Below are 23,547 nucleotides of genomic sequence, written 5' to 3'. Positions count from 1 at the left end.
TGAAAAATGTACAAAGATGTTTGATTTTGAGCTTGGAGAGCTCAAAGTAATTTCCAAAATAGGGAGAGGGTCGATGCAACAAGATGGGTTTTCTGCTCTTTTTCCCCTTAAGATGTATTTACTTGTTGCCCGTTACTGTGATAGCTTTGCAAGTGTTTTACTTCTATTAATCTGCATGCTTTATTTCCAGCACATCATGTCCTTTTCAGTGTCTGCAAACAGTAGCAAGCATACAGACATATTTTAATGACAGTGCCTGAAATCTTCACCTCTCTTTGAATTAAAGCCCAAATATTTAGGTTGGCTGCTTTCATTCGCTCCTTTTCTGTTTTACAATATTTTGTATCTCGTTTTCTCTCAATTTTATACAGAAAATAAGGCTCCCCAATATTACGTGTCCGTTAACAGCCCAGCAGGACCAACTTCCCTTGTGAGGTATGTCTTGGCAAACCTAACTGGCACAGTGGTCAACTTGACCCAGGAGGAATGCCAGAACCCCAAGGACAGCGATAGTCCGGAGAGCAAGGTAAGTTGATGACCATCTGAAAAGTGATTGGTCTGGTCAAGCAGTATATGCCCAGACCAGTGGTGGATCAGAGTGGAAGGGCTTGTAATCTGTCTGTATGGGCAGGAAATAGACACAGCACTAAACTGTACAGACTCAAAGTAATGAGTCTGGCTGTCCAAAATAGAGGTTAGATTGGAGCTACAGATAGGAACCATATTGGTATAGTGGCAAGGGGAAATTGTTGTTGTTAAAGGAAACTGATTATGTGCCGGAAAAAGTAAAGGAAAAGGAAAGTTTCTCTCATTGTATTATATACAATATTTATAAATCCCAGGATTCTTTCTTCTAATATATTTTATTCATATGAAAAAATCATTAACTGTAACAAAACTTGCCTGCAAAGAGCCTTTCCTGAACTTTTTTTAATTTTTAAAAAGACATCCAATCAGCAAATTCGGCCCAACAGTACATTTGACAGAACAAAGTCTTACACTGCTATTTTAGGAATTGCAGAATCTGGCAGCCAACCTATGAAGAAGTGCATCATCAGTCAGGTCGTTTTTATGGCTCACTGTGAAGGATACATCTACAAAACTTCATTTTCTAAGACCACTTTTTGATTAAAAACCTCATTTTCCCCCCTCTCAAGGTATTTCCACTGTTTCTCATTAATAACGCCTTCTGTCAGGAGGTAAGTGTCATCATTTCCTTTCTCTTATGCTTACTCACCTCAGCCAAGCTCTTAAGTCTCTGAGCCTGCACTCTGAAAAATGCCCTTCTTTGGTGGAATAAGTCTTGGCAGAATTGATGTGACGTCTTTGTTGTCTTCCTTCCACACGGATGTATGACGTTACAACACATGCTTTTACCACGCATGCTGTTACAACGCAAGTATTACAACGCAAACCTTTACAATGCATTACACTTGGGGGTGCTGGATAGTGAATAGTTTAATTTACTATTCCAACTCCAGTCCCCGTGGACACTAGGAAAGGTGTTGGATAGTAAATTAAAACTATTTCTTATCCTAGAGCGCCCCCTAGTGCAATGCGTTGTAATGGTTTTCGTTGTATTACATGCGTTGTAACAGCACTGCGTGGTAAAAGTTGCGTTGTAAAGGTTGCATACCTTCCACACTTTCACTCCGTAAAAAGTGTCAAATATGTCTGCAGTCACCTTACAAGAGGCTTGAGGGTATAAAGGGAGTGTGTCTAAGTGCAAACAAAGTAAAATTAGGAAAATACCTTCATGGTTCACCAGTTACAGCGGGATCAGGGATCTTTAATCTTCCTTATCGAACCTGGTACTCGTTGCTATTGAGACTTCTGACGTTGAGAGCCTTAATATCTTAGGGGAAGAACCTTTTGATATCTAGTTGTCATATCCTGACTTCCAGTATTGAAAGTCAGTACAGGAGTGGTATATTTAAAAATTTCCTCTCCTCCAGAGCTAGAACCGGCTGTTGAGAAACAGCCATCCATCACAATAGCGGAAGAGGACTCTAACCGTTCTAAAGAGTCCCTGAAGCATTATTACCACATGCTAATGTGCCTGATCTTCCATTCACTGTGCGAGTTCGTCCTCTTCCATCACCTCCTCTTCATCCAAACCACATAGGAAATGGCACCAGGTGAAATGATGGCACTGTAATGAAAATCTTCCATTGAAAGAGAAGAATGGAACATCATTCTTAACGTTTAACAGAAAGAAGGTCATAGAGAAGATTAAAGTCCATATCCCCAGAGCCTACATTTCCTTCAGATCAAGATCTTTTACTACGTAGAAGAGTGTCTGCAGCATCTGTTGCTCTAGATCACGTGTGTACACTTTTTCCAACTGGTGTTCAGTGGGGAAGTAACGTTGTTTTTCGAAGATGAGGTGTCAAGGTGACTTGTGATACCTCCTCTGAAACCCACAATGCACCATTATTTAGACTCCACCGTAGACTGTTTTTCTGCCATCGAGTTAGGATGTATCTTAGAGAACTCTGACCACCATACCAAAGAAGAAGAGAAATCTTGAAGTTTCAACACTGAGACACTGGGAAAATAACTCCTGTTTGTGAGATCTTCATGCTACAGCCGCTTCAGCTGAGCCTTGTATAACCATTGACTGCTTCAAATGCAATTTGGATGAAGGAGCACAGTGTAAAGTCATGTGAGAATAACTCTTCAACTGACAGGTTATGGCGAACACACAATTAAAATTTTGTCTTCACTGCAATAGTAAGTTACAGTGGCCAGAACAGGATTTAGTATCTATATCTCCCTAGGGACCATGCAAAGTCAACCTGTTCGGCTTGTAATGCTTTTCAGTGAAAGAATACTGTACAAAACCAAAGACATGGTGTCCATAATATAGGATGTAACGCTGAGGCTACCCTGATCGACCGTCTGGACAGGGCATTGGGGAAAGTGAGGGAACTCAGATGGTAAAAAGAGTGGGCCCTCCACAAGTCTGAGGCCCCATGGGGAGCGGAGTCCAGAATATTTTACCCAGGGACTCCAACTTCAGAGACTGTCTTCTCCAGGGTCCATGACAAAAACTACAACCAGGAGAAAAACAAGGCGTTTGATTTGCATACACCACTCAATGAGGCTTTTCACTCTGTGATTAGTTCTTGAACAGAGCATTGGTTCCAGGGCAAATAGAGCCATGCCTTTAGCCAGTAATTCCTCTGAGTCCTTGTCAGTCCGTGCTGCCCACTGCGCCCAAGGCACTTCAGCCCCCGAAAGGTATCATTTGCTCTAGAAACTCATTGCACCCTTGAGGTCGAAACTCAATTCCAAGGCAACCATCCTCGACCTCAAGTACATACACAGCCCGCTTTACAACTGAGACAGACTTAAGGGCAGACCAGGAAGCCATCCTTCCTCTCCCCTACAAGCAAGTGACCCCCAGAAAAAAGTGTAGCGAGCTGCCTTATTTACGGTAGCTGAGACGCTGTACACATCAGGTCTCTGGTCACATTCTGACACCACCACCTCCAACTGATCAACCTAAGGCAAATTGGTTGTTTCACCTGTCATCGTTAAGGTGGACTTCCCCCAATTATTTCTACCCTCCTGTTTTGCTGAATTCATTTTTGTTGGCTTTTAGACTCTGTGCTCTCTACCACTGCTAACCAGTGCTAAAGTGTTTGTTACCTAAAACAAGGTAAAATTGGCTTACACCTGATTGACAGAATTCATTTATTTATAGGTCCCTAGTAAAGTGGTATGCCATAAACCCAGGGCTGCTAATTTAAATGCTACTAGTGGGCTTTCAGCATTTATTGCGGCACTCACTTACACAGCCCCTTAAAACATATCCCAAGCCTGCCATTGCAACCTGTGAGCAGCTTTGAACTGCCAGGTCAACTTGGCAAAAGAAACTCCTTGCCTACCTTTAAACTGACTTGTTTTTTATGTTTTTATTTATTAGTTTTCAAACAGTGCACATCATATACATCTCTTGATTACACATTGCAATTACAGTGCATACAATATAACGAACCCCTGCAGAACCCCTTCCTGTAATACAGTATAGTAACAATCAGACACTACATTATGATCAAATAACAGTGTACAGATCTGCATACCCACACGTCTTCTACATATCAGCACTGCAAAATGATAGACCGACTCCAGTGAACATCTTTCTGCCAGTGACGTTACCCATCTTGTTCGCTCTAAGCCATTAGATATTCCCTCAATGGATCCAAATGTCTCTAAGACGTGAGGCCCTCGGTAGTTCTTCAGCGTAGAGTTCCAATTGCTTACGACAATATATCATGTCTTTTATCCACTTAGCCGAACTTGGCTGCTGACGACCATCCCATGTAAACAGCACCCTCCTCTTTGCCAATAATAATGCCACTTGTACAAAGCGACCCATTGTAGCTTTCAGCCCAGGCACGTACCCCAGTAAGCACTCCAGTGGTGTACAGTCTAGCAACCTGCCTGTCATGTTATATATAAGCGAGACCACCTCCTCCCAATATTGGTGCACCACCCTGCATAGCCATGCTAGATGAAGGAAGTCTGCCCCTCCCTGCCCGCGGCGCCTGCAGCAATCCGTATCTCGGAGTCCCATCCTGTGGATTTTCTTGGGAATGTGGTACACCTGGTGTAGGAACTTCAAATGAATAATGCGTAGGTTACTATTGGACGACAGCATCCCTTTCAACATGCATATCTGTACCCACTCTTCCTCTGAAATCTGCGTATCCAGTACAGTATTCCAATGTGCCAAACTTTTATCCCCTGGGCAAACCGACCCCTCCTGCACTGCCCTGTACAACCTAGTCAGCAGTTTTCTTTTGGATGCGGTTACTATTACCAGTTGTAATGCCTTTGACACTAAAGGTTCCTTCGTAAAGGAAGCATAGTGATCGCATACAGCCCTACGTAATCTGTAGTAGGTATATTGAATCAACGGCGTGGGATTCTGTATACAGCCCAGCTCTGCCCGTGATACATGTCCCTTCTAGATATAGGTCGCTCGTGTGAGTTAGACCTGCCTCCCTGAGGGTCATAATCGGCCCGAGCTCCCCCGCCACTGAGAAAGCTGCATGCTCCGGCCAACGCTGGAGCAAAAAGAGGCAACCTATGTGTCTGCTTCCCAATCTCCTGCAACGCAGAAATGGTTGTGTCAATCGTGTTAATCTCCGATTTGGGTGTCCGTTTATTGGTGTGCGTGATTATACTTTTCAACTGCACAGGGCATGCGTCCCCCCTCTTCCACAGCCACATGCGGAATGAAATTGTGCGGCCTGAACCGTTAGTACGCATACTGAGCCTGCCAGCATAGATAATATACATATAGATCCGGGGCATTGAACCCACCCTTCTCGAATGGCAATGTCAGTGTGGCCCAGCTTATTCTCTGCGTCTTTGCCCTCCACACCAGTCGTAGCAGTTGAGTTTGCACTGTTTTGGAAAAATGCTTGGTCAGGGGGATAGGGATGTTACAAAATAAGTACTGAAACTTGTGGAGGATAATCACTTTTATCACAGCTATACGGTCTCCCAGTGAAAGTGGAAGACCAACCCAACGATTGATCCGCTGTACCAACTCCGTATAGGCACGACCGTAGTTTTCTCTAATTACCGTTTCAGGGTCCCGGTGTATCCACACACCCAGATATTTGACTGGGTCCTCTGTCCATACTAAAGGATACTCCACCTGAGGCGACACTGTAGCAGGCGTAAGGGGAACAAGAACAGACTTCTCCCAATTTATTTGTAACCTGACAAGAGGCCGAATTTAATGTATTCTCTAATAACCTGGGACAGATATGTTTGCAGTACTCGAATGTAAAGAACCATGTCGTCCGCGTGTAAAGAAATTCCAACAGGACGATGGTTGAAATTCAGTGCGGCTGCTCTATGGGATTGACAAATTTTGCATGCCAAACTCCCTTGTTATTAGATAATGCCCCCCTAAGAAAGGCCCTAAACAGACCATAGGGCAGTGTGCTTTGTATTTAAAATATTGGACAAGTACTTTTAAACTCCGATTTGTTTTGTACTACTCTCAGGCCTACCTCTCCCACAGAATAAGATTGGGTTATCTTATTACATTTAATAGGTGACGACTATTGTATTGGAGTAGGTAGAATTGTCTAGTTTGGCATGTAAGGGATTGTAATTTAAAATCTTCTTTAATGGTAAAGTCTAATTTTAAGTCACAATTCTATAAATGCCACTTTTAGAAAGTCTACATTTTCTTATCCTAACCATTTGGTGCCTGCAACCGGTTTCTTGAGTCACATGCTTAGATATAGTTGGCAGTATGCCTTTGTGTATTCCTCCCAGACAGCCGCACAATAGAGGGACTGAGTGTTGGCAGGATGGGCAATCTAAGCCTAATGTAGGGGTGGGGAGTGGCAGAGCTGAGCACAGCCCCACTTGCAAGCGAGAGTCTCTGCCTTAGTTCACACTCCAAAAAGTTCACACTAGCCCATTATGCCTGCAGACAGCCTGTGACCAGAGCAGGAATGCAAGAAATTCCAGACACGCTTGTGAGGGAGAAAAATCCAGAAGTTTCTTCCACTTCAAAGCTGACAGCAAGTATAAAAAAAATAGGACCCTCAGACCCACTCGTCAGTTCACTTCTGGATCTGTAGAAGGACTCTCAAAGGACTGTGACTCTATGTACTTCAGAGGACTGCCCGGCTGCTCTGCTACCTGAGATCTGCTTTCCTGCTTGAAACGAAGTCTTCCAGAGTGACCACAAGGACTAGTTGGCTAGTCTTCTGATCAGAGCCTCAGGAACAGAAAAAGCATCAACTATCTTGATCCCACACCTAAACCCAGCCTGAGTGAGCCCTTTCCCTCCAAGTGGTGCCCTTCCAGCCCTGAGTCCTTGGAAGTGGTTCTTGATGTGCACAGATAGCCTGAATCCAAAACTTGGGACTTGGAATATTTTCTGCCAAAAAGTGCTCTGAGAACTGAGAAAGGACCGGAATCCACCTGCTTGTAGATCACCTGAGGTGCATCGCCAGTTGGCCTGACTTTGCAGCAGCTCTCGCTACTTTCTTCTCCACAGCAGCAAGTTCTGTTAAGTTGCTCATCACAGAAGGGGTCTCCAACCTTATAGAGCCATCGTCCGCTACAGTCTCCAGCTTTGTCTGGCTGGAGATTTTCGACTACTAAGAAAGAGAATATGTCTGAACACAGAAAACCCTTGTTACTTAGTCTATTGGCTTCCTGATAACAACACTTCCTCCTGAGACACCGTCTGCTGCCTTGCCCTGCTGAACTCTTCCTTCTCAGACATTTTTCTTTAACCCCTCCCACGCTGGGCTAATTCCCCCGCAGTGCAGGGGAGTGGGGTGCGCGGCACCACGGTACTCATAACGAGTCCAGCCAGTCATGCTGCACAGTAGAGCTGTGCTCATGACGAGCTGGACTCGTCATGACTCCACCCACTCCTTCAGAACGCCCGCACAGGTGGGGAATTCGCTACTCGTGGGAGGGCCGCGGCAGTTATGACAAGCTCAGCTCGTCATGAGCACAGCTCCACTGTGCCTCATGATGAGCTGTGCAAAAACAACAATTGATGGACAGAATGCAGAACAATGTCATGCATTCTCCCCAGTACAGAGATCTGGGCCTAAATCCATCGTTTTTTTGCACTCCACACCACCCCAGTTCTGACATGGCCATATGCAAATCAGCCTTGACCCTGTGCCTCAAGGGAACAGTCCAGCCCGAACTGCCAAGCCATGTCTTTCCTGGACCGGAATCAAGCATCCTAGGACCGGTTTCTGACTATCAGCCGTCTTCAGCCAGGATAGCTTGACTCCAGTGGTGTGGAGAGCATGGGACTCACGTCTGAGCATACCCATCCCACTCGGGGTGACAAATGCAAAAACAACAATTGATGGACAGAATGCAGAACAATGTCATACATTCACCCCAGTACAGAGATCTGGGCCTAAATCCATCGTTTTTTGGACTCCACACCACCCCAGTTCAGACATGGCCATATGCAAATCAGCCTTGACCCTGTGCCTCATGGGAACAGTCCAGCCCGAACTGCCAAGCCATGTCTTTCCTGGACCGGAATCAAGCACCTAGGACCGGTTTCTGGCTATCAGCCGTCTTCAGCCAGGATAGCTTGACTCCTGTGGTGTGGAGAGCATGGGACTCACGTCTGAGCATACACATCCCACTCGGGGTGACAAATGCAAAAACAACAATTGATGGACAGAATGCAGAACAATGTCATACATTCACCCCAGTACAGAGATCTTGGCCTAAATCCATCCAATACATTGTTATACATTCTGTCCATCAATTGTTGTTTTTGCATTTGTCTCCCCGAGTGGGATGGGTATGCTCAGACGTGAGTCCCATGCTCTCCACACCACTGGAGTCAAGCTATCCTGGCTGAAGACGGCTGATAGCCGGAAACCAGTCCTAGGATGCTTGATTCCGGTCCAGGAAAGACATGGTTTGGCAGTTCGGGCTGGACTGTTCCCATGAGGCACATGGTCAAGGCTGATTTGCATATGTCCATGTTTGAACTGGGGTGGTGTGGAGTGCAGAAAAACGATGGATTTAGGCCTAAATGTCTGTAGCTGGGGTGAATGTATGACTTTGTTCTACATTCTGTCCATCAATTGTTGTTTTTGCATTTGTCATGATGAGCTGAGCTTGTCGTAAGCATCGAAGGGGTTAAAAGGTAATCGGAAACTGGACCCCATCCACTTTGTGTATCCAAACCTCTATCCAACAAGGTTGACTATAAATTTCGACTTGGTCCATGTCGTGTGGAACTAGATGTCCTTGGTTGGGGCTTTGATATTTTAGGCACTATTATTCACTTAAAACTTTTAAAAAAAATCATAACTCAGGGTCTTCTGATTGAATTTTTCTTATTTTGGTGTCAAATAATGTATTCATTTACTCTATTTTTCTAAAGTAGTGTGGGGTTTTCTTGTGCTCTGTTCTTACTTTATTACTCTTTGAAGTGCTGCATAAATACTTGAGACATTGACTCCAAGTTAATCTTGACTGCTTTTGTTCCTAGCTACCAAAGGGTTACGTGCATGTTAATGTTTTAGTGACTTTTTGTGGTTCACCCTGATATGGATTGTGGCTATTATCTTGAGTAGGGCTTCACCCCCACCCCACCCAACTAACAGCCCCATCTCTCACAAAAGTGATTTGAGGAGGCAGTTTCAGAAGAGCCAAGGACTTCTTCCATACCCAAAAAGTAAAAACATAGGGGGCCCACACTCTCTACATACAGTATCTGACGTAGACCCAACTATAGACCAACCAGAACCACATAAGGACCCATTGCCAACAGATGATCATGATGGCCCTCGCCATGATAATAATGTGTACCTCTCATATGACCCACCTCTGGAGCCATAAACAGTCAAAATCTTCCCCACTGGAGAAATTTGTATGTGGGTTGACTGAGATGTGAGCCCTGGTCAAGCAGCAACCCCAGTCTTGTCAGGTTGAGGAACAAGTCCCACCTAAATTAACCTATGCTCAACTCTCTGGTAGCTTAACACAGAGCAGTCAGGCTTAACTTGGAAGCTATGTGTAAAGTATTTGTGCAACACTTCAAATATTAATGAAGTGAAAAACACTGCACGAAAAGGATCCCACATCAAGTTAGAAAATAGAGTACAATCTAATAAATAAAACAAGACCATTACGACAAAAATCCAATCAGTAGAACAAGAGATATTAAATTTAACGATTTTAGGGGAAATAGTGCCAAAAAGCACAGAGCACCAAGTAGGTATATCTGGACGTGCCAGAACAGATCAAAGCCACACTTTCATGCTGACCGCGATGGAGCGCAGGTTGGCTACAGTCACCAAGTTAGGCCTTCTGAAGTTTACCTTTTCAAATTCATGCACAGAGTCCCGCCCCGTTTGGGATGGAGGGGGCCACAAGGAGCAGAGAGAGAGTCCCATGAAGCTGCCTGCGTAGCAGGTCAGGCGTCTCAGGTGGGCATTGGTGGAGCTTCGCATTGGCGCTCTCATGTTAGTGGTCGATCCTGTAGCACAAAGAGGCGGCTGCAGGAGCTTCAAGCTGAATCGCACCGGTGAGTCTTGGTGTGAACGGCCCGTTCACGGTCGCAAAGAGCCAAACCTTTGGATTCAACTCCAAGAGCCATACCCAGGGTCCAGGACCCTAGGGGGTACCACTTGGGGGTCAAAAACTTACTGCAGCTGAGTTCAAGCGATGGTGCAGGATGTTGGGGAGCCTTTTATGTCCCTTAGGCTTAGACCTTGAAGGTACAGTTCTAGTTCTCTTCTCACTCGGGCAAAAAGGCAGCAGGTCAGGGCAGCAGTTCCTTCAGAGCAGCAGTCCAGCAAAGTTGCAGTCCTTTCAGCAGCACATCAGTCCTTCTTCCTGGCAGAGTATCCACAGGTCCAGCAGTGCACTGAAGTGGTGGTGTCTGAAATCCAGTGTTTATATTCAGTTGTCCCTTTAAAGTGGGGAGAAGCTTCTAGAGGCATGCCCTTGAAGTACACAGGTGGCCTGCCTTCCTGGCCCTAGCTCCAGAGTAACTACAGGGGGTATGCAGCCCTTTGTATGGAGGCAGGACACAGCCTATCCAAGTGTTAATGGGCCTGTGCCCAGCTCCTTGCTCCCATCCTGTCAGCGATGGCCCATTCACTCACACTATGCTCCCCATTGTGTGTGGCCTTCTAGAAGGAATACACAAAGATCAACTGTCAGCTATGCCCAGTCTTGTGACCCAGAAACAGACTGCAGGCACCAAATAACTAAGGCAAGCAAATGACCACTTTCTAAAAGTGGCATTTTAAAAATTGCAATTTAAAACCCAACTTAAACATAAGTTAGGATTTTAAATTAAAATTCTAGAGACCCAAAACATAAACTGGTTGACTGTTCCCATTTAAAATCACACTTCTAAAATGTAATACGGTAACTCTAGTTTTATAATATCAGAGAGGTAGGCCTTGCAGTAGTGAAAAACAAATGTATGAGTCTTCACTACCAGGGCATCTAAAACTTAAAAGTACATCCTACATTTTGAATACATAGCAACCTGCCCTCTGGGCTCTCCTGGCCAACCTTAGGGGTGACTTATATGTATCAAAAAGGAAGGTTGGGGCCTAGCAAAGGGTTTACTTTACCAGGTGGACATGACAGTTTAACACTGCACACACAGAGGCTGCACTGGGAGGCCTGATACATGTTGAAAGTGATACTCAAGTTAGTGGCACAATCAGTGCTACACGTCCACTATTAGCATTTAATTTACAGGCTTTGGGCACTGATAGTGCCACTTTACTAGGGACCTACAGGTAAGTTAAATGTCCCAGTTGGGTAGAAGCCAATCTACCATGTTTTAAGGAGAGAGCACAAGCACTTTAGCATTGGTTAGCAGTGGTACGATGCACAGAATCCTAAAGCCAACAACCTAGAATTCAGGAAACCTAGGGGGAGTGAAGGCAAATAGTTTGGAGATGACCCTGCAGAAAGGGCCATGCCCAACAGGCACATTACGACACATCTACATACCATGTCAATATCAAGCTTGCAGCAGGCCACCGCAAAATCATAATGTTTGTGTAGTGGAAAAGGTGGAGGACTTCCTTGTTGAGGAGCTTTCAAAGACTGAGAGGTCAGTACAGCTGTGCCAGTGCAAAAGAGCATGTTCAATGGAAAACTTCAAGGAGCACTGCATAGTTACGGTATCACAGCTAGAGGTGGAAAAAAGAGGCTGCACTTACAGACCACATCTATAATTGCCACCCAGTCCCTTTGGATTCACTGGCCGGACATGCATTACGCAAGAGGGCTTGCGCGCACAGTATAGTGGATACTTCTCCATCTGACAAAGAAAGCAAGTAAAGTGATGTGATAGGGCAGAGTGTGGCTGTAGATCTGCAACGCAAAGACATATTGGGAACACTTAGTCTGTCAGTGTATGACCACTCTAACTAGGACAAGATGGGGGAACTGGTAAATCACCTTTTTGACGATTACTAAAATCAAGGAGAGGAGATCCATCAGGAAGGAAAAGAGTATTGGAACTAAATAATTTTCTGCAGCATATGCACTGCTGATATGGTATTCAGGGAGAGACCTTACTGAGTGTCTCGGCTTATATTTAGAAGTGGAACAGCCTACCAACAAGGCAATTCAGCAGCAACTGGATATCAGATGTGGCGATAGTGATTTGTCCTTCTTGTGGCCTGGAACCAGAGACCGTAGAACACATTTTTATCTCTGCCTTTGATATTGTGATTTATGCCGCAGATGGCTTCGACCAGTCTCCCTAAACATGAGGGTAACTCGTTGTAGAGAAGCTCAGCGAATCTTAGGATCTGATGCATCTGGGCCTGTGGTATTTTCGGTGAGTCTCTAATTGTTCAATGTCTGGCTCAAACGTGATAAGATCTTGAAACAACATCCAGGACCTTGTGATCAGATGCTGTTGCGAACAAGCTTGCGGTGAGACAATTTTACCCAGGGATCAATGACTCAGGCCTATGGGATCATTGCAAGTCAGGAGCCAATGAATTTAGATAGGAATCATTCATGTTTTTTCTGACTGGTGTTATACTTACATAATTATTAATTGTCTATGTCTAGCTTGTGATTGGTGGGATTTTAGTTTTTCTTTTTATACTTGTAGTCTTATATCGCTTCTTAATTGTGGGTATTTTGCCTCAAATGATGTATTCCGTTTTTATGTCACATATTTTAACTTTGCTACAGTGATGATGATACTGGTTTTATGGTTGATTTACTTGTAACTTCGATGGTCAAGAAACCAAATAAAGTATTCTTCATTTGAAGTGGAACAGCTTCTTCTTTGCTTGTCTTTTGACTGGAATACATGTTGATTTGTTTGAGAGGAAAGAAAATCCAAAAAAATGCTGAGGATGTCATAGTTATTTAAATATGCAAAGCCTCTGACACCATGGATTACACAAGTTTTTTTGTTCAAGTCCTGTTTATTGACTATGAACGCTATTTATCTTAGCGCATTGTTTTAGAGTTCAAAACAGGTACACACGGGGTGTGAACAGCTCAGCTTAGAATATCTCCATAAGGCATAAAGTGAATTCATGATTTACACAAACATGAAAAAGACAATGGCAAGATTGCAGTGAAAAAGTAAATTCAACAATAAACATAAAAACAAATTACGTTAAAGTGACAGAATCCTATTTACAGGTGAAGTTTCTAGGTCCTAACATAAATCTGAGGGAAATTGTGTTGGTGTCCCAGGGGAGTATTATCAATTTATCCCTCAGGGGGACGTTAGTTATCCTGTATCGTGCCAGGGGCAATCGTATCTTCAATATTATTAAATGCCTGGTTGTGAGATACGTCTCTCACTGTATGTCCCAAGTGTCTGATTGGATCATATGGCTAATATTTCTCCTGGCAATCAAATTGAGCCTACGCGTTTCGACCTGGGTGGGGTTCTTGACAGGATGTGCGTTTTAAGGCAGGTCTTCATCAGGGCTCACAAAAGATGTAGGGGATCGTCGTGTCACACCTACAAGGGATTTATGAGGGTTATATTTTAGTGGTTGAGTGTAGTTTATAGGACCAGTTCAATAATTATTCAGTAGTATTTACAAAACAGTGTGGGTGTTCAGTCTTTAGGAATCACGTACCCGGGTGTGGAAGAATCAGTTCAGCATACTTTGGGTGCTGGTGGATCTCAGGAGGCAGGGTTTCTCCCTAGCCGGGATGGCTAGGTGTCCGCAGGCTTTAGTTACTGTGGAGGGAATTAGGTGGATAGTTTTATAAAAAACTACTTGTGGATCAATGAAGTTCTATAGGTTTGTCTACATTTGACGCCTATTGCATGGTACATGCATTCTGTGTGGCTTAATACCGGTCTGCCAAGGTAGTGCACTGGGTTAACGTTTTTTGCTTGGGGTGACCGGTTTGTCTCATGCCTGGGGTGCCAGGTGTTCTCTTGGTGCGCCTATGCATGGTCAGCGCGGGACGTGGTACGTGCGCTCTGTGCGTCTATTTATCGATCTCGTACCTGTTGTCGGATGACAGGGTCTTTTAAGTGCGCCTCAGCGTTGCCGTCGCGGGACGGATTCGGGGTCTTTCAGTTCTCGGCGTCTCCTCGTCGTCTCCTCGTTGGCGTGTGGCTTCTCTCAACGCCTCCGCTGTGTGGGGTTTACACGGCGTTCCGAAGGCTGGTAGTCTTACGTGTTCTTTGTTGGTGGGAGCGAGGCTCTCATTGGCTGGCGCGTTGTTTTCGACGTTAGGGCGCTACTGATTGGACGGGTTGTCCCGTCATGGGAGCTTGCGCTAGTTGCTAGGCAATCGAGACGCCGAAGGCTGCTGGCACCATCCTAGGTTTAGTGTTATGATTCAAATGAAATTCGATATTTCTGATAATTCATTGAGTCCGTGGTTGACTGTATCTAAGTACATGATTGTCTTTGCTTCGGACCCCGAATCCGTCCCGCGACGGCAACGCTGAGGCGCACTTAAAAGACCCTGTCATCCGACAACAGGTACGAGATCGATAAATAGACGCACAGAGCGCACGTACCACGTCCCGCGCTGACCATGCATAGGCGCACCAAGAGAACACCTGGCACCCCAGGCATGAGACAAACCGGTCACCCCAAGCAAAAAACGTTAACCCAGTGCACTACCTTGGCAGACCGGTATTAAGCCACACAGAATGCATGTACCATGCAATAGGCGTCAAATGTAGACAAACCTATAGAACTTCATTGATCCACAAGTAGTTTTTTATAAAACTATCCACCTAATTCCCTCCACAGTAACTAAAGCCTGCGGACACCTAGCCATCCCGGCTAGGGAGAAACCCTGCCTCCTGAGATCCACCAGCACCCAAAGTATGCTGAACTGATTCTTCCACACCCGGGTACGTGATTCCTAAAGACTGAACACCCACACTGTTTTGTAAATACTACTGAATAATTATTGAACTGGTCCTATAAACTACACTCAACCACTAAAATATAACCCTCATAAATCCCTTGTAGGTGTGACACGACGATCCCCTACATCTTTTGTGAGCCCTGATGAAGACCTGCCTTAAAACGCACATCCTGTCAAGAACCCCACCCAGGTCGAAACGCGTAGGCTCAATTTGATTGCCAGGAGAAATATTAGCCATATGATCCAATCAGACACTTGGGACATACAGTGAGAGACGTATCTCACAACCAGGCATTTAATAATATTGAAGATACGATTGCCCCTGGCACGATACAGGATAACTAACGTCCCCCTGAGGGATAAATTGATAATACTCCCCTGGGACACCAACACAATTTCCCTCAGATTTATGTTAGGACCTAGAAACTTCACCTGTAAATAGGATTCTGTCACTTTAACGTAATTTGTTTTTATGTTTATTGTTGAATTTACTTTTTCACTGCAATCTTGCCATTGTCTTTTTCATGTTTGTGTAAATCATGAATTCACTTTATGCCTTATGGAGATATTCTAAGCTGAGCTGTTCACACCCCGTGTGTACCTGTTTTGAACTCTAAAACAATGCGCTAAGATAAATAGCGTTCATAGTCAATAAACAGGACTTGAACAAAAAAACTTGTGTAATCCATGGTGTCAGAGGCTTTGCATATTTAAATAACATTGACCTAGATTCCTGCCTCTGATTACCTCAACAGAATCTATCCCCAGGGATTTTGTAAAATTTAGTGTAGACACCAAGTCTACGAGGGACCACCCCAAAATCCAATTTTCACCCTAGGGGACAATAAGCCCCACCCAGCAGAATGATAAACTCATCCTCTGCGTTAACTCACTAACGGCACACTAGTGTGACACTCAACCAACCACCACACCCATCCCTCACAAACAGTGTTACTCAGGAATCACACGTACCCCAACACTTGCATTACAACTGCACTCTGACGACATCTAAATGTCAGAACCAAAGACTCTGAGCATTAGAGAGGAAGACATTGAAACTCTGCTGAAGAGACCATTAACACTGAACCCTGGTAATACCGTACTACAAGCTGGCCAATCCACCGAATTGGAAAAAATTGCGCGCCTGAAGAAAAAGCAAATAAGAACATCCCTTCATGGCGAAGTACTATTAGAACACCTAAGAGCGGGAACTACTCCAGTTGGTTTACAAGTAAAGAATGTGCCCGTGATTTTTACTGACGACCCTGAATATCTGGAAGGATTCAGCCATATCGGCACTAAATGTTCAAGAGATTGGATGTTCCATTCAATCAAAACTGCTGAACGATTAGGATTAAAAGAACAGGAGCTAATCAAAGAATTGGAAGAAGCCTTCAAGAACAACACAGCAATTGAAAACGCCCAGGCACTTTTGAGTAAATTAGAAAAGGAAAACCAAATCTTTCAGAAAACAACTGAAGATTTCAAAAAGCAGAAACTACTGAAAGATATCACAAACTATTCTGAGAAAAAAACCTACCCGTATCTGGATAAGGACTACTATAAACAACAACAGAACACCAGTGCCCTAAACACATACAGAGGCAGAAGTAGAAGACAATTCATAACATTCTCAGAAGATTCCTCCGCATCCACCAACTCAAGTGACGCAGACGCCTCCACTAGCAATAGAGACGACCAAGCCCGCCAATTTTATCAACAGGCACCTTTTTCCGGCAGAGGCAGATCCCGTGGTCGACCGAGAGGCAACAGGTGGTTCAACCGCCCCAACAACCAATACCAAGGGGAGATCACAACGAGGAGACGAGTGTACCGCTGGTAGAACCATATCCAAACACAGTCTTCAACCTGTCTAAATACACCTTGACAGAAAACGAAAGAAGCGTGTTACAGAAAGGCCTCACATTTATTCCAACCGTCCGTCCAGATATCTGTCAAACAAAATTGGAACTCATACAACTCTTTCGCAAAATGAGGCTCAAGATATTCTTTGAAAATCAACCAGACCTAACGACCAGAAACTACTCAGGACTGAAAAATCCTTCAACCTTCTTTCCCAATTCCAGCCAGATGCCTGTAGAACTACTGACGTTCGAAAAGAACGTGCTACGCGATCTAGACACGCTAGACAAAAAGATGAGCAGAAAATATATAAAATGGAATCTAACATTGGATGAAAAAATTGCCCTTCAGGGACTCCAAGACAATAAAAGTCTCATCATCAAGCCGGCGGATAAAGGTGGGGGGATTGTTATCCTCCCACGGGAAATGTACGAAGCAGAGGTGCTGCGACAACTCACTGATGAAAAATACTACAAAAGAACAAATGACAATTGGAATGATAAACTGAAAAATCGCCTAGAAATGTTGGTCGAACACGGCCAAAAAGAAGGATGGCTATCCAAAAAAGAAGGAGAATATTTAATCAACAAAAATCCACGCACGCCTCTGATGTATATTCTACCCAAAGTCCACAAGGACCCTATGAACCCCCCTGGCCGCCCGATTATATCGGGTGTTAACTCCATCCTCGAAAGACCGGCCAAATATGTGGACACATTTTTAAAACCCCTCGTGGGTCAGACTGCAAGCTACATTAAGGACACGATGGAAGCAATAAACTTTCTAGACGGTCAACCATTTGACGAACCAATGGAATTTCTAGTCACCATGGACATCGTGAGCCTATATTCGAACATTCCGCAAGAAGACGGCTTAGAAGCACTTGAATTCTTTCTGGAAAAGAGAGAAAGGCCACATACTGTCCCCACAGACTTCCTAATCAAACTAGCGGAAATGTGTCTGAAATTCAATTTCTTTAAATTCAACAACGTACAATATCTCCAAACAATGGGGACGGCCATGGGATGTCCCTTCGCGCCGGAAATGGCTATAATGTACATGGCCCTATATGAAGACACCTGGATTTATAATAACAATCCATATGAAGGACACATAAAAGTTTGGCGACGTTACATAGACGACGTTTTTATGCTGTGGCGAGGTGACGAAACATCATTGAAGGATTTTGCAGTCTGGCTCAACGACCGCAACCCCAACATCCAGTTTACTTTGACATTTGACAAAGTACAAATCAATTTCTTGGATTTAATGGTCAAACACGAGGAGGGCAACATGTATACCACCCTATATACCAAAGAGACGGACCGCAACACTTTTCTACATTTTTCGAGTTTTCACCAACGAAACCTCCGTGAAAACCTACCATTCAGCCAATTCATGAGATTGCGCAGAAATTGCACAAAGAAAGATGACTACTTCCATCATGCTCAAGAGTTGATATGTAAACTGATTGAGAGAGGATACCCCAGGAAACTACTAAAGAGAAGTATGAAGAGAGCCTGGTACATCCCACGAGATACCCTCTTGACCCCCAAAGACAAAAATAAGGAAGAAACACCAATGGTTTGTGTGACAACCTTCTCAGGAGCCACTGCAGAAATAAAGAAAATAATCACAAGAAATTGGAACACAGTCCGAAGTTTAAAACCATTTGAAGGTCCACCCATTTTCGCACTCAAAAAAAACGAGTGTAAGGAACAAATTGGTTAGAGCTGACACTACACTACCAAGGCAAGAAAGTTCTATCCAGTCACTCTTGCACCTTCCTCCAGTTAAAGGGCACCATAAATGCGGCTACTGTATTTCGTGTAGTAGTACTATAGAAGGAACAGTCTTTTCCTATGGCTTGAAACAAATCAAACACGAGGTATTCACAAATTGCAACACGTGCAACGTAATTTACTGTGCAATATGCCCGTGCGGACTTGCGTACGTGGGAAAAACCAGCCAGCCCGTAAAAACGAGAATATCTCAACATCGGTCCAGAATCCGATGTAAAAAGGAAAATGCACCAATGGTCACACACTGCATTGAAAAACAGCATGGACCAGACGACCTGAAATGGACTGTGCTTAAACATGTGAAAGGGAAAAATGTGGCTAACAATTTATCTACGCAAGAAGCAAAGACAATCATGTACTTAGATACAGTCAACCACGGACTCAATGAATTATCAGAAATATCGAATTTCATTTGAATCATAACACTAAACCTAGGATGGTGCCAGCAGCCTTCGGCGTCTCGATTGCCTAGCAACTAGCGCAAGCTCCCATGACGGGACAACCCGTCCAATCAGTAGCGCCCTAACGTCGAAAACAACGCGCCAGCCAATGAGAGCCTCGCTCCCACCAACAAAGAACACGTAAGACTACCAGCCTTCGGAACGCCGTGTAAACCCCACACAGCGGAGGCGTTGAGAGAAGCCACACGCCAACGAGGAGACGCCGAGAACTGAAAGACCCCGAATCCGTCCCGCGACGGCAACGCTGAGGCGCACTTAAAAGACCCTGTCATCCGACAACAGGTACGAGATCGATAAATAGACGCACAGAGCGCACGTACCACGTCCCGCGCTGACCATGCATAGGCGCACCAAGAGAACACCTGGCACCCCAGGCATGAGACAAACCGGTAACCCCAAGCAAAAAACGTTAACCCAGTGCACTACCTTGGCAGACCGGTATTAAGCCACACAGAATGCATGTACCATGCAATAGGCGTCAAATGTAGACAAACCTATAGAACTTCATTGATCCACAAGTAGTTTTTTATAAAACTATCCACCTAATTCCCTCCACAGTAACTAAAGCCTGCGGACACCTAGCCATCCCGGCTAGGGAGAAACCCTGCCTCCTGAGATCCACCAGCACCCAAAGTATGCTGAACTGATTCTTCCACACCCGGGTACGTGATTCCTAAAGACTGAACACCCACACTGTTTTGTAAATACTACTGAATAATTATTGAACTGGTCCTATAAACTACACTCAACCACTAAAATATAACCCTCATAAATCCCTTGTAGGTGTGACACGACGATCCCCTACATCTTTTGTGAGCCCTGATGAAGACCTGCCTTAAAACGCACATCCTGTCAAGAACCCCACCCAGGTCGAAACGCGTAGGCTCAATTTGATTGCCAGGAGAAATATTAGCCATATGATCCAATCAGACACTTGGGACATACAGTGAGAGACGTATCTCACAACCAGGCATTTAATAATATTGAAGATACGATTGCCCCTGGCACGATACAGGATAACTAACGTCCCCCTGAGGGATAAATTGATAATACTCCCCTGGGACACCAACACAATTTCCCTCAGATTTATGTTAGGACCTAGAAACTTCACCTGTAAATAGGATTCTGTCACTTTAACGTAATTTGTTTTTATGTTTATTGTTGAATTTACTTTTTCACTGCAATCTTGCCATTGTCTTTTTCATGTTTGTGTAAATCATGAATTCACTTTATGCCTTATGGAGATATTCTAAGCTGAGCTGTTCACACCCCGTGTGTACCTGTTTTGAACTCTAAAACAATGCGCTAAGATAAATAGCGTTCATAGTCAATAAACAGGACTTGAACAAAAAAACTTGTGTAATCCATGGTGTCAGAGGCTTTGCATATTTAAATAACATTGACCTAGATTCCTGCCTCTGATTACCTCAACAGAATCTATCCCCAGGGATTTTGTAAAATTTAGTGTAGACACCAAGTCTACGAGGGACCACCCCAAAATCCAATTTTCACCCTAGGGGACAATAAGCCCCACCCAGCAGAATGATAAACTCATCCTCTGCGTTAACTCACTAACGGCACACTAGTGTGACACTCAACCAACCACCACACCCATCCCTCACAAACAGTGTTACTCAGGAATCACACGTACCCCAACACTTGCATTACAACTGCACTCTGACGACATCTAAATGTCAGAACCAAAGACTCTGAGCATTAGAGAGGAAGACATTGAAACTCTGCTGAAGAGACCATCAACACTGAACCCTGGTAATACCGTACTACAAGCTGGCCAATCCACCGAATTGGAAAAAATTGCGCGCCTGAAGAAAAAGCAAATAAGAACATCCCTTCATGGCGAAGTACTATTAGAACACCTAAGAGCGGGAACTACTCCAGTTGGTTTACAAGTAAAGAATGTGCCCGTGATTTTTACTGACGACCCTGAATATCTGGAAGGATTCAGCCATATCGGCACTAAATGTTCAAGAGATTGGATGTTCCATTCAATCAAAACTGCTGAACGATTAGGATTAAAAGAACAGGAGCTAATCAAAGAATTGGAAGAAGCCTTCAAGAACAACACAGCAATTGAAAACGCCCAGGCACTTTTGAGTAAATTAGAAAAGGAAAACCAAATCTTTCAGAAAACAACTGAAGATTTCAAAAAGCAGAAACTACTGAAAGATATCACAAACTATTCTGAGAAAAAAACCTACCCGTATCTGGATAAGGACTACTATAAACAACAACAGAACACCAGTGCCCTAAACACATACAGAGGCAGAAGTAGAAGACAATTCATAACATTCTCAGAAGATTCCTCCGCATCCACCAACTCAAGTGACGCAGACGCCTCCACTAGCAATAGAGACGACCAAGCCCGCCAATTTTATCAACAGGCACCTTTTTCCGACAGAGGCAGAGGCAGATCCCGTGGTCGACCGAGAGGCAACAGGTGGTTCAACCGCCCCAACAACCAATACCAAGGGGAGATCACAACGAGGAGACGAGTGTACCGCTGGTAGAACCATATCCAAACACAGTCTTCAACCTGTCTAAATACACCTTGACAGAAAACGAAAGAAGCGTGTTACAGAAAGGCCTCACATTTATTCCAACCGTCCGTCCAGATATCTGTCAAACAAAATTGGAACTCATACAACTCTTTCGCAAAATGAGGCTCAAGATATTCTTTGAAAATCAACCAGACCTAACGACCAGAAACTACTCAGGACTGAAAAATCCTTCAACCTTCTTTCCCAATTCCAGCCAGATGCCTGTAGAACTACTGAAGTTCGAAAAGAACGTGCTACGCGATCTAGACACGCTAGACAAAAAGATGAGCAGAAAATATATAAAATGGAATCTAACATTGGATGAAAAAATTGCCCTTCAGGGACTCCAAGACAATAAAAGTCTCATCATCAAGCCGGCGGATAAAGGTGGGGGGATTGTTATCCTCCCACGGGAAATGTACGAAGCAGAGGTGCTGCGACAACTCACTGATGAAAAATACTACAAAAGAACAAATGACAATTGGAATGATAAACTGAAAAATCGCCTAGAAATGTTGGTCGAACACGGCCAAAAAGAAGGATGGCTATCCAAAAAAGAGGGAGAATATTTAATCAACAAAAATCCACGCACGCCTCTGATGTATATTCTACCCAAAGTCCACAAGGACCCTATGAACCCCCCTGGCCGCCCGATTATATCGGGTGTTAACTCCATCCTCGAAAGACCGGCCAAATATGTGGACACATTTTTAAAACCCCTCGTGGGTCAGACTGCAAGCTACATTAAGGACACGATGGAAGCAATAAACTTTCTAGACGGTCAACCATTTGACGAACCAATGGAATTTCTAGTCACCATGGACATCGTGAGCCTATATTCGAACATTCCGCAAGAAGACGGCTTAGAAGCACTTGAATTCTTTCTGGAAAAGAGAGAAAGGCCACATACTGTCCCCACAGACTTCCTAATCAAACTAGCGGAAATGTGTCTGAAATTCAATTTCTTTAAATTCAACAACGTACAATATCTCCAAACAATGGGGACGGCCATGGGATGTCCCTTCGCGCCGGAAATGGCTATAATGTACATGGCCCTATATGAAGACACCTGGATTTATAATAACAATCCATATGAAGGACACATAAAAGTTTGGCGACGTTACATAGACGACGTTTTTATGCTGTGGCGAGGTGACGAAACATCATTGAAGGATTTTGCAGTCTGGCTCAACGACCGCAACCCCAACATCCAGTTTACTTTGACATTTGACAAAGTACAAATCAATTTCTTGGATTTAATGGTCAAACACGAGGAGGGCAACATGTATACCACCCTATATACCAAAGAGACGGACCGCAACACTTTTCTACATTTTTCGAGTTTTCACCAACGAAACCTCCGTGAAAACCTACCATTCAGCCAATTCATGAGATTGCGCAGAAATTGCACAAAGAAAGATGACTACTTCCATCATGCTCAAGAGTTGATATGTAAACTGATTGAGAGAGGATACCCCAGGAAACTACTAAAGAGAAGTATGAAGAGAGCCTGGTACATCCCACGAGATACCCTCTTGACCCCCAAAGACAAAAATAAGGAAGAAACACCAATGGTTTGTGTGACAACCTTCTCAGGAGCCACTGCAGAAATAAAGAAAATAATCACAAGAAATTGGAACACAGTCCGAAGTTTAAAACCATTTGAAGGTCCACCCATTTTCGCACTCAAAAAAAACGAGAGTGTAAGGAACAAATTGGTTAGAGCTGACACTACACTACCAAGGCAAGAAAGTTCTATCCAGTCACTCTTGCACCTTCCTCCAGTTAAAGGGCACCATAAATGCGGCTACTGTATTTCGTGTAGTAGTACTATAGAAGGAACAGTCTTTTCCTATGGCTTGAAACAAATCAAACACGAGGTATTCACAAATTGCAACACGTGCAACGTAATTTACTGTGCAATATGCCCGTGCGGACTTGCGTACGTGGGAAAAACCAGCCAGCCCGTAA

General features: G+C 44.1%; 1 protein-coding gene across 2 annotated transcripts in view; it reads left to right on the top strand.

Moving 5' to 3' along the window:
* NCSTN (nicastrin) overlaps nt 1-23,547 on the top strand; it is a 150,320-nt gene that overhangs the window by 107,410 nt on the left and 19,363 nt on the right. For both annotated transcript variants that reach the window (XM_086945340.1, XM_086945341.1), the window contains exon 15: nt 372-526. In XM_086945340.1, coding sequence (XP_086801466.1) covers nt 372-526 — 155 coding nt within the window. The remainder of the gene's footprint in view (nt 1-371; nt 527-23,547) is intronic.

Source organism: Lissotriton vulgaris, chromosome 12 (assembly GCF_964263255.1).
Source record: "Lissotriton vulgaris chromosome 12, aLisVul1.2, whole genome shotgun sequence".
Lineage (NCBI taxonomy): Eukaryota > Metazoa > Chordata > Amphibia > Caudata > Salamandridae > Lissotriton > Lissotriton vulgaris.
Note: the sequence above shows the minus strand (reverse complement) of the source record. Positions and strands in the feature narration are given on the sequence as shown.